Source organism: Falco peregrinus, chromosome 11 (assembly GCF_023634155.1).
Source record: "Falco peregrinus isolate bFalPer1 chromosome 11, bFalPer1.pri, whole genome shotgun sequence".
NCBI lineage: Eukaryota > Metazoa > Chordata > Aves > Falconiformes > Falconidae > Falco > Falco peregrinus.
Window position 1 is genome coordinate 22,137,153 of NC_073731.1, and position 12,689 is coordinate 22,149,841.

The 12,689-nt window shown below is 40.7% G+C and overlaps 1 protein-coding gene across 1 annotated transcript in view; it reads left to right on the forward strand.

Annotated features, from left to right (window-relative positions):
- Window positions 1-394: 394 nt before the first annotated feature.
- Window positions 395-12,689, forward strand: part of PPP2R5A (protein phosphatase 2 regulatory subunit B'alpha) — a 45,212-nt gene continuing 32,917 nt past the window's right edge. The window contains exon 1 of the mRNA XM_005238710.4: window positions 395-1,406. Within this exon, the coding sequence (XP_005238767.1) occupies window positions 1,256-1,406 (151 nt within the window). The 5' untranslated portion in view covers window positions 395-1,255. The remainder of the gene's footprint in view (window positions 1,407-12,689) is intronic.

Genomic DNA, 12,689 nt, shown 5'->3' on the forward strand with positions numbered 1-12,689 from the left:
GGGCGCCACCGTAACGGCAACGCCGCGCGCCCAACAGCCCCGCTCTGCCGCCGGCCGCTTCCCTCTGCGGCGCCGCGCCCGCCCCCCAGCACGGATTGGCCGGCGCCCGCCCCACCCCTTCCCCTTCCTTCGCCTTGCGCGTCGGCCAGGAAACCCCGCCCACCTCCATTCCCCTCCTCCCAGTTGGAGAAGCCAGCTGTCAATCGCGCCGTCCCCCGTGCGCGTCCCAGCTCCCGCGTCCTCCCCAAGCCTCTGCGCGAGGAAGGGGGTGGTGGTGAAGTTCCACGATCTTCTCTTTTCATTGGCTGCCCTGAGCCGTCAATCACTCAGAGCCGCCAGCAACGGCCGCTCATCTCGCCCCTTTTTGCCCCTTTCGCGGTCGCCCCTGCCCCGCCCCTTTCCCCTTCTTCCTCCCCTCAACTCTACTCGCTTCGCCAAGTTGCGCGGCCGGTCGCCCGCCGGCTCCGGGGCTGTGGCGGGCGGAGACACTCGTAGCGGCCCCCGGCGGGGAGCGGGAGGGGGCAGGATGACGGCGGAGGCGCGGGAAGCGCCCGGCGGCAGTTGAAGGCGGAGAAGGGGCGTGTGGAAGCGAGCGGCTGGGGCGCGGGGAGTGGAAGCCGCCTCCCCGGCGAGCTCGGCCCAGGGGCGAGTCCGGCCGATGACAGCGAGCTCGGCGCGGGCTGGCGCAGGAGAGCCCGGCTGAGGGGGGCGCGGAGCGAGCGAGGCGGGAGCGGGGCAGCGGCGCCGCCGAGCCCGGGCCGCGGCGGTTCGCGTCGCGCCTGCTCTGAGGTGACCGGGAGCTCGGTCTCCCCCGCGCCGCGGGAAAGTTTGGCGCCCGCCCGCCCCGCCGGGCAAAGTTGGTTGGGTTTGTTTGTTTGTTTTCCCCTTTCCTCCTCCCCCTTTTCCTCTCCCTCGCCGGCCGCGGGCTCCGCGCGGAGAGGAAACGCCGGGGGAAGCAGGAACGGAGGACCCCGGCCGCAGCCGGGAGCGAGGAGCCTCCCCGGCACCCGCGCCGGCACCGCCGCCCCGCACGCCGCTAGGACGCCAGCCCTCTCCTACCCGCTCCCCGTTCGTGTGGTGTACGCGGGCGGGCCTGGCGGCAGGGAAGACTTGGTTTGGGGTTTGGTTTTTTTGGGGGGGTTAGTGGTTGGTTTTTTTTTTTTTTAAGCCCTTTTTTTGCCCGCCCGCTTCTCCCTCCGCTTTAATATATGCTTCTGGAGAGCGACGTCCCCCCGCGCCGCCTCACCGCCCAGCCATGTCGGCGGCCATCTCTGCCGCGGAGAAAGTGGATGGCTTCACACGGAAATCGGTGCGCAAGGCTCAGAGGCAGAAGCGCTCCCAGGGCTCCTCGCAGTTCCGCAGTCAGAGCAGCCAGGTGGAGCTCTCGCCGCTGCCCCAGCTCAAAGGTACCCGTCTGTCGTCCTTCCCCCCCTCCCTGCCCTCGCACACCTCAGCCCTTCGGCTACAGGTGCCGATGACCTCGGCCGCCTGGGGCTGCCTCTTCTGACACCGCTTGCCTGCCCCGCGCTGCCCTGTCGCCGCCTGGCCTGGCTTGTCCCCTTCCCCCGCACCCTCTGCCCTTTAGCCGTGCCCTCCTCCTGAGCTGCCGGTGCTTTCCAGGTAGGGACGCTGCAGTAGTTCTGTGTGCGGAGGGGTTCGCTGCCTCCGCGCACGTAACCGAGTGTTGGACGGGCCGCTTGTCGCTTACTGTCCCGGAGACTGATTCCGCTAACTTGCCACCCATTTTCTGGGTAATTCAGGAGTAAGTGTTGAGCGGGCAGGTGTGCTTTTTGAGGGCTTAACTGTGGAAAATGCAGGCGGTAAGTTCAGGGAATTGAGCAGTAAAACCGAGGAGCGAGTGGTGGCTCCTCCCACGGGGGGACTTTGCAAAGAGGAACTCCCTGCCTGTGGCATAATATCCTGAGTTACCGGAGAGAGTTTGCGTTTGGCTTCTTGGCTCCTTCCCATCACTTCTGAACAGTGTTTGAATGACGTTTTGCCTATTTTATTTCAATGATCAGGAGTTGCCCCAGAGACCTCCTGCATAACACTGTACGCGAATGCTCGCAACTGAATGAAAATTGTAGATGCTGGCATTGCTGACATAAAAACGGATAGTGAAGGTTTTATCCTGTGTACTGGAACCGAAGTCTGAAAAGACTCGCTTCATTAGATTATGAAAATGAAACGAAAACTAATACCTTTGAACATCAAAATAATTTTTTCTATATTTCTTCTTCTAAAACCTAAAAAAAAAGTTTAAGTAGAGAACATAAAGTTGTTACTAACTTATTTGACAGTGACCTGAAAAATAAGGGAGAGATATTACCTTAACATGACCCAGCACATCAGTTTTACTTCCACTGCTGTTAAAGTCTTAAGGTTTATGAGGCGGCATCATATGATGGTGTAAAAAAAATTATGGTGATGTGCAGCAAATACCCAAAATCTGAACGAAATACAGGGAACTTAAAAGTATTCCTAGATAGTTAATTGGGGGGGGGGATAAAGTCATGTCTGTAGTATTTCAAGATACTTTTTTTTTTTTTTCCTGCTCTTGAGTGGCAGATGTACGTGAACCACAAAACTGGTAGTTAGCAGAAATGTTATAAAGGGCAAATAAGCTTAGGCAGGAGAGTAACTAGGGGGTCATTTTTTTAGCGTGTTTGTTGCAGTGACTTTGGGTGTTACTTTTAACAACAGCAAGGGTGTTCTTGGTGCTTGTTCTGGACTTTCTTTTCTCTGTGTCCTGTCTTGGTACGCTAGTTTGATTTAAGGGATTCATAACTGGAATAATTTGTGTGAAACCAAGATTAGTTTTCTGCTGTTCACATGCTGTTTAGACAGTATATTTTTTCAGATGTTATTTTTATAAAACCACACTTGAGACCTTGTATAAGCACTTGGTAAATATCACACATAGGTGGCAGACTTCAGAAAGTTTGAGTTCTGATCCAGCAAACGGTTAAACATACATACTTTATGCAGGGAGTAATTCCAACTTAAATCAGCAAAATGTCCAAGTTTACATTCTTTGCTGAGCTGGGACTTTAATATTAAATTTTTAACTCTGAATGATTAAGTCTTACAGTTTTGTGAGTGCAGTTTTACAGCTTTTTACAGAGAAATTTTGTGTGGCATCAGCAGCTCAGATGTTTGGAAATTTGAGGCCATAAACTATCAGAGGAATTTCTTCAGTTATGCAGAGTTTTATAGTAGTTTGAATTGCCTTAATTTCTTAAAGGAAAATAACATCTATCTATATGCTTGTGGTTTAAATTTAAAAGACTTGCCCTCTGAACCTGCTTCAAAACATAATTATGGACAAGAATCTCAAGTAGGCAGTTAGCAGAAAGTTTCGCAGTACTTTTCTGCATGTTTTCTCTGTTGGATTTGTGATGTTAGGTTTGTCCTGAATGTAGCTGTGGACATAGGTTCATTTGTCTCCGCCTGCTTGAGGCTCCCTCTCTCCCTTCCTCTCTAGAACCTCCCCTGCCCCCTAAACCAAAAAAATTTCCAGAAAGAAAGTATTTGCTCTCTCTGTAAATGTATCATTTTGTAAAACTTTTTGTTCTAATTGCATGCATCTTCGAAAATGCTTTGCTTTATTCTTTGAAGTTAATGTAGAATTCAGTAATAGTTGTGATGCTGCCAGTGTAGCATCACCTACAGAGTAGTAGCCAGCATTCTCAGGGAGAGGCTGAAAAAGGAAAGTACAGTCATTATACTGATGCCTAAGGGTGCTCAGCATACACTTACGAAATCAGATGAACACTTTTTGCTTTTCCAGGTACCTTCAAATAAATAGATAAATCTGAGGTGTTTGAAGCCTGTATTGGGAGAAAAGTAGTGTTTTATAGCTGAAAATGCCATTTGGTGTTACGCTGCTGTATCATATTTCATCTTGTTTATAGTTAATGTCTTGTTTCTTTATTTCTAAGAAAAAATATTCTAAAATAAGTATAAACAGTATTTTAAAACTTCCCCAATAGGTTTGTCAGATGGCTTAAAATGCTTACGTCTATTTTACTGGAAGGAGTGATGTTCCAGAAGAAAAATAAAAATTACCCACCCACTTTAAAACATACCATCTTGGGTAGATAGTGTTGTGGGTTTTTTTCTTTTATCTAGGGACTGTTGGTTGTTTTGCCACTGAAATGGCCAGACCAGATTGTGTAACATGCTTTCATAGTTGTGTTGTTTGAAAGGCTGTAGACAGATCATCCGAAAAGTACATATTTCTGCAGTTAATTGTACTGTTGCTGTGTATTACCAGATTTCCTTAATTTGGCTGTATATTGTATCACTGCTAGGAGGAGAAATATATCTGTAACTACTAGTAGGTAACAGCCTCAAATAGCAGGTACTTTTCTTTTTAGAGGTTTTCTTGGGGGAGTGAGACTAAGAGAAGGGGCAGCAAGACTGTGTGTTTTCATTAACATTCAGCTTATTTTTGTGTGTGATGCTATTTATCATTTTTAGATAAAAGCTCAGTAACACCTGACTAATGTCAGGATACATAAATTAGTAATATGTTCTTCAGTTAAGTTAGGAGGTTTCCTATGGGTTTGTTATTCAGGATGAGTGTCCATTTTACTGTATTATTTAAAAATTGAATAAGAAATACTGAAGACCCAATGACTGTATTTAAAAGAAGACAAAAAAAAAAGCTTCTTAAACCTCTTAGAAGTTGAAGATACTTCTTTTTTTTCTCCCTCTCCTTTTAATTTTGTTACTTTATAGTTTACATAATACAAATCCTTTGAAAATTCTGCAGCCAAAATAACTTGCTGGTTAACAGCAGGATTTTATCACTTCATGAACAATTCTGAGAGTCAGATTAAAGAAATCTGGCAAAGGAAGTGCTATTTTTAACGTCTTAAGAAGTGGTAATTTTGTCTTGATGGCAAGTCAGATTGCAATAGCACATGCAGTTACCTTCATTTTTGAAAAGAGAGATACAGCTTGACTTTGGAACCTGATCTGACTCATTACACTAAAAGTATGCATACTTGTTTCTGTCATTTTTGATTGAAGAATCATGTAAAAATGCAGGTGGAAAATGGTGATTAGAAACCACAACTTGTTGCTTTTATTTAGTACAGTTAATATGATTTGTCAGGTTGTAAAGCAAATACAGGGTTTTTTTTCTGTATACCAAATACATCAAGTGCAGTGGGAATGAATAAACGTTTTCTGATGCTTTTCTGTGATCTTCTCAATAGTGAATACCCATTTGGGAAGCTGTATGTCACTGCAGGCTTATTTTCTCTATCATGCTCAGAGAACAAATATATGAAAATAAGTTTTTTAGTATTCGCTTCTAAATTAAACTGTCTCCCCACAGAGAAAACTTTGGCCCTTACAGCAGAACAAATGGAGAGTGGTCCAAAAATCTTTCAGCCATAGGTTAGCCAGGGTTATAATGATCTCTGTAGGGCTGGTGAAGTACACTGGAGTAAGACATTTTCTAAAAGACCTTCCAGTGTGTAGTTTCAACATTCAAATATGGGGTCTAATACAGGTGTTAGCAATAGTATTTTTTTTATTTAAAAGCCTTGAGAGAGAGAGCTTGGGTTTGACTGAAAACCAGGTGCTGTGTTCAAGCTAAGCTTTTCTGGAAATATTACAGGAAGACGTAATAAGCTTGCTTATGGGTACAATTTTAAACATTATTAAATCTGTCAGGGTCAGTTCAAACTTCAAACTTTGAATGTTTTGAGTCATATAATATGTGCTTCAGAGTGACAAAAATAAGTGGAGTTAAAAAAAGCTGAGAGGAATTATCTTCTTATATTAAGTTCCGTTTGCTCCCCAAAGGAAAGTGTCCTTCAAAATTTTAAAATGGTTTACTTTTACTACAGCCTTAATAAATATTTGTAAGTGAAATGACAGTTTTCTGTCTCAGATCTGCACTTCTTTTTTTTCAGTCCCTCATGATTCATTATTGTTTCTTCTTGTGTAGTCCCCCATCCTGTACTTTTGGTATTCAACACCCCTTGCAATTGCAGTCTTTTTGGGTGAGTTTTTCCTTGAGAGATAATCTTTATTTCAGTTAAGAATGAAGATGTTCTGTGAGGAATTAAGGTTTATCTAGATTTAACTCTTATGTATAATCTCAGTAGGGCATACTATAAAGTAGTCAAAACTTTTGTTTAGTAAAGTTACAGATTTTGAGAAATAACGAACTTGTAATAGCTAAAAAATGCTCTTAAGAATTTTTTAAATATTTTAATGTAGTTCCTTGAAAATGAGCTGTTTTATTTTTTTTCTATATTAAGGAGCTGCTTCTAGTTTATGGAGTGGAATATTTAGTCTTTAATTCTTAATAAATTGACCTTTTTTTATCCTTAGACTTGAATTTTTGGTCTTGGAATATACTTGCATCAAGAGCTACTCCTAAATATAGAGCCTATTGACAGTCTTCACATGAACTTTTCTATTTAAATCTTTCACATCTTCTGTGTGCCAGCTTAGTATCAGATTTCTTTTCCATATTAGTTGCTTTCTAGTTTAGTCAGATATTAGTTTTGCAGGTGCTGAATTTAATGTTAGTTACTGTAGGAAATATAAATGGGATTGCTTATTGCTCCAGGCTATCTGATCAAAAGATTATTTCAATCTACAGATTATTCTTTTTAACATCTATCTATCTAAAAATCATCCAGTGCTTTTGAGAAGGTGTCATACTAACAGTTCTGGACAGATTAATATTCTGTTTAAGCATAGAAGGGATAGGTGTTGCATTCTTATGAAAAAAAGACAATTCCACTGGGACAGGTATAAAATTCAAATTCTATGCCATTGTAGTCCTGACTTTTGTTTTAATCTAGCAGTCTAAAATTATATTTATGGCAGCATGTGGATTTTGGAGGTTGGAACCACAGACGAACTAGATGAAGGTAGTAAATAACATCTGTTTTATAAGACTTCATTGGCAAAATGCTCTGCTAGAAACTGGACTGACAGTGACAGCTTCTTTTTAATGTCTGAATCATTGGTTTTTATCGGAGAGTCACTTAACTAGTTTCTGTTAAGTTTTGCTGAGTTCATGGCCATTGAAGTATGTTGTCTACAAGATGCCTATTTCATAGTATATACTTTTGACTCAAAGGCAGAGCTCATCGTAGTTAAGGTTGCCTACAATTTTCCTTCGCCAGACCTTATTCTCGGCTGCTTACAGCATTGCTAAACTGTTTGGACTGAAGTTTTCCATGCCAAGTATGGGCAGTTTTATTTGGAACTGTTCCTCAGGCTAATTTTCTTAGTTTCAGCAAAAACAGTTCAAACTGCTTCTAAGACTAGAGGAAAACTAAATTGTATAGTAACAATATTAAAAAACAAAACAAAACACCAAAAGCTGTCCTGAGGTCTGATGTTTGCTGTACTTTGGAACTTAGCACATAGTTCTTAATGAAAAGGGATCTGATTTGGTCCAGATTCTAAGACATGCTCAGTAGCAAGACTGATGGTTCAGCATCTACTACGCTATTCTTTATAGATACTTCTGGATCTATTATGCTCTGTGAGGCTACTATGCATGGCTTTTCTTTGGTTCTTGTCTGTAGTACTGCTATAAGCATGGCAGCTATGTATGGAAAATGTGTATTTTTCTAGAAGCAAAAACCCAGAACTGTATTAACAGGTGAGGGGATAGTATGGAAATGGTGGGCTGCTTAGAGAAGCTTAAGTGTGAATAGAGGGCAGAAGCTAGCTCCCCTCCAGTAGCTGCAGTAAGCTCAGTATTCAGAGACTCAACACTCCTGTTGGCTGTGAAGCTTTCTGGAAATATTTATCACGCTCTCTTCTAGTTAATTCATAGTTTTTTATTGTGATCGTGGTTGTTGAACTTCCCATGATCTTCCTGAAACTTCGTGGGCTTAGGGTTTTTGTTCTGTACGTCAGGAATCGATTGCAGAGGAGTTGGCTCATCAGGTGTCGGTCTACTGCAGAATTTAACAATGAGGAGAACGTAACTGCAGGGACTATGATTAGAGTATGAAATTAACTTTCAGTCATTGTATTTAGTACTACTGCTTCTGGCTACTGTATGTTTGGGGGGCCATGGGAGGGGGGTGGGAAGTGAAGCTGAGAGGCTGGTGAAATGTAGGTGCAGGATGCTAGGCATTAGTATTTTGAGGGTATAGAGGCTATGGGAATAGGCAGCAGTCTGATTAGAATTCTAGGTGACCTGTAACCTGCTAAAGCAGTGGCATGTATTGCTGCTGTGAATTTGGGGAAGGGAAGAGGCTATAGGTTAAAAAAAAATAAAAATAATAATTTGTGCTACTGTGTTGCCCAGCTACCACTGGGAAAAGGTTACTATCTTGTTCTCATCTCAAGTGTCTTTGCCATTGTTTCTCACTATCTTACCAAACGAAGCTTTAGTGAAATTGGTAGGTTTTGTGAGCCTCATTAATATGATAGGGTTCGGAAGAGAAATATGAATTTTGCTGTGGAGCTGGGAGGTCAAGATATGAGTAACAAGAACAACTATGTATGTGTATATTCAAAAATAGTGCTACAAAAGGAAGAGGTTCTAATTCCAGCAAGTGATTTTTAAACCTTTGACTATTAAAGGCATTAAAGGTACTCCCTACCATAACAGGAAAACTTTCAATATATTATATAAGTTTCCTTTTTCAAAATACTGATTAAAAGCTTATATCTGAGACCATCACACACTTAAGAGAGTTGACGTGCTGTGGATAACAGAGGTAAATGCAGCACCATAGATTTTCTCAGAAGAACTGAAAGAGAAGGTGGGGTGAGCAAGTGTAGAGAACAGTATAGCATGGGCCAGGAAGACTGATCTGAAGAGCAGGAATAAGAAGTCACAGCAATTTGTCTGAATATGAAGGGGGAAACAGCTTAATTTCTGCTATTGCTGTATTTGAGAATTAGCAGGGTGCATCACTGCATAAACAAGTGAACTTTTAGAAGTGATTTAATAGGTTACTTTGTTTCTGTAAATGGTTGGTCCTTTTCAAAATAAAAGCACAGCTTTTATTTTTATTGAGTTCTTCCCAAGGAAAATTCTATGGGAAAGTGTAGAGGAATAAAATGGGTTTAAAAAAAAGTTCCAATTTAGTGTAACTGAGTAAAGCTTTTGAAAAGTGTATGATGTTTTTCATTAAAATTTCATGCTTACTTAAAATATGGCATACGTGTAAGACTGTAGTCTTGTTAAGCAGCATAAATTTTGGTTCCACATGTGTGTAACAGCAACAAATGATAAGAATTGAACTTTGGGTTTGTATTACACATGTGAAATTTGTGCATTTCAGCATTTTTTTGATTCTGTAGGAAAACAGTCGTTATTTTGAGATGAAAAATCAAGATGCAAATGTCAGAACACACATGAGGGGCATAGGCTGGGTCCCACAGTACAATCAGGAAGGACAAAGTTTGGTAATTTATATTTCTGTGTATTTTCCCTTAAGAGTAAGAAGCAGGAGCAAAATAAACTCAGTACATCAAAATGGTGTAAATTGAGTGTAAAAATAGCCAAGAGATTTTGCCAAATGGGAATATAATGAAGTGTAGGATCCCTCATTACTAAAGACTTGATGTTTTTAGTTGTTGATAGAAAGAACGAAACTGTTAGAGTATGGTTAAAATTAGTGAAAAAAGTAGCTCAGTCTTTTATTTGAGGCGAAATGCTTAATTTAAGTGAAGTGGGTGAAGAGGTCTTGCAAGTGCTTGAATGTTCATCTGCTCAGGGTGATCTATTCCCATTTAAGTCAGTGGGAGTTAAGTCACTGAATGCAGCAGAAGCAGGATTTCACCTGTGTTTTAGTCCAATTTAATCTTAGTTCTTCCTGGTGTGACACTTACCATTATAAAGTATCTCATTATCTTATTTGTCTGAGAAAACCTTGAAAATTAAGAAACACTGGTTTAGCCAATTGGTAAAGTGTATATTTATCTGAGGAATTAATCCAATACCTGTAACTTCCACCCAGACTTACACAGGGATTCCAGGGAAGAGGAGGTTTTTCCTTGAGTTTTGAAAAGCTAGATTTGCACATTTCCTCTGGCACAGACTTCCTATTAAATTACTCCCCTCTATGCATTTAAAATAGCCAAGTGTTAAATTAACTGCAAAATGAGTTTCTGTACTTCTATGAAGTAATGTCTAACAGCTACCCTGGGTTTCAAATGAAAGGTATTTTTATATTGCACTCAGCACTAATTTTGCTATGTGAAAATTAAATCGGTGTTTCTTCAGTTTCTGGGAAAATACAAACAAACGATTTGTAATGTTGACTTGTGTTTTCTAGTGTTATGTTAAACTGGAGCAACTTATTTAAAATTAATTTTATACTTTGATAAAGTGTGAAATTTGATTGGGGAAGAATACAAGTTAATAGATTTTAAAAAAAACCACACACACCAGATCCACTTATAGCATACTTCATTGTCAACACTTACTAATTATAAAATACTAGAATTTCAGTCAGACAGGAGTTTTGCTGTTGAGTTAATAAAAAGGGAACTTACTCAAGTTGTAAATACAGTTTCTACCCTTTCAAGCTTAAAAAATGCATATCAGTTTGTTTTGGTCTTCTGGTCAAGCAAAGTGGTTTATGTTCCTGTGCAGAGAGAATGTTTTTAATACAGTACTCTGTAATGGGTATCAAGCTTAAGTTTTTACTGAGTCTGTGTGGCACACAACTGTGTCACCTGCTTTTCAGCTGTCTATCCCTTGGTAATGTACGTACAGAGTACTACAGCAGTTGGGGGTGGGTGGGTGTAAAACGGAGCAGAGCTGGTTAGGGTATTCTTACTTTAATTCTTAGCAGGGTAGATGTGAAACTTAAGTTTGCCTTGTCACAACTTGAGGGGTTGTTTTACATCTTCAAAATTACATGTGAAGATCCAAAATTGTATTGAACTCTTATACTTCAATAAATAGTATTTCTTTAAGGACAAATGCTTGTGTTTAGGGAAAAATGTATTTAAAAGTTTGTGTATCAGGAAAAAGCAGCATCATACTGATTGTCCTTTCTGATCTTTTTTTGTGACTGTCTTAGATGTCTGTAGTCTCCCTTCTATAGAGTCTCTTTGGTGTTGCTGGTGGTTAATTTTTCGGGCACATGAGTTACTGAGAGTAACAAGTTGTTGTGTGCCCTCCTCTCTGTGGGTGCTTTCAGCTTGTGGCTAATACAAGGTAACCAGAGTTAGATTTAAAGGAGAGGATGTGTTTATATACCCAGCTTTACCTTGACCTTTATTTGTCCTTTTGTTAGGAGGACTTCTTGAGAAAGCATTTATATTTTACCATAACAATTGTGTTTCATTGTAATAGAAGCTATTTAGGAGTTCTATTTTCTGTTTGGGGAAAGCAGTTTTGATTTTCATGCCTTTTTATCAACTTGTAATTTTAACTTAAAGGTTGCCATCTATCCCATATTCACATCTTACAAAAAACAACTTCTCATTCCAGAAATCAATTATTCTCCCCTCTTCCCAGTTTAATGACCTGGCTGTGCATGTTAATTCTATGATAGGATTTATCACCCTTAAGTTTAGCACTGTCTAGCTTAAAGAAGCAGAGACCCTATTTTGAATTATTTTAAGATCACAATTACTTAATAATCATGAGCTATTACACCTTCGTCAAGCCAGTGAAACCATTATTCGGTCTCATGTCTTGCATACAAGAGAGAATGCTAAGGGCTTAGAGCCTCCAGTTATATTCAGGATAGGCCCATCCTGGCATATGATCAGTCATTAAAACTGCTTGATGGTTTTTAAATGAAGACAGCAAATACAGTAGCTGTGTATGCCAAAACCATAAATGAATGCTATTGGGGAACATAATAGTTGGCTTACTGGTGGAAGAAAGCTTGGTTCAAATACAAGAGGAGTAGCGTAATTGCTTTTTGAAAACATGTACTTCAGCTGTGTAATAAGTGAAGCTTCTTTGCCTCTTGTAATATAGTATCGCTGAACAAAACTTGCATATGGTTAAGCATATGTAAATTGCTCAACTTCTCAGCACTTTTCAAAGCAGCATTGATTCAACTGTGTCAGGTCGTCTGACTATATTTTTTTTTCCCTGCATTTTTTTGTTGTTGCATGGAGCTGAATTTCAGTTAGATTCTGAACTGGTGGCGTGTTCTTGAGGAAAGTGAGTGCACATTTTGTTAAGATTGACTTCAGGGTGTTTTATGTTTCCATTCCAGTGGTTGTTAGGTTTGAGTTTTTTGTTTAAGGAATCAATGGTGCTTTAATTCTCCTTTTTGAGAAAGTGTGGTGGAAATGAGGTGAATTGTGGCAGACCTGCTTACTAGAGTCTATCTTAATTATCTAACTTTTTGAGGACCAAGAGAATAATTTCTACTAATTTTTACATCTGACTGCATGCTGTTTTCTGTAGTTAGACAGTAGGAAATAGGGCTATTAATATGAGAGCAGTTCAACAGGGTACTTTCTTACTGCCTGAAGTATCTTGAGTCAAAACTTCATTAAAATCAAGGGATTTAACATGATAATAGCTGGAGACTCAACTACATGAGATTATAAGAAGGCTTGGAAGATGGTAGAAACAATCTAGAGAAGACGCTTGTGGATTACCATCACTGCAAGGAGTCAAGTCACAGAATTTGTGACAGGTGGTGTTAGATCAGCACAGGCTTTTCAGATTTTCTGGACTGATTTGTTAAGGTCAACTGCTGACCATG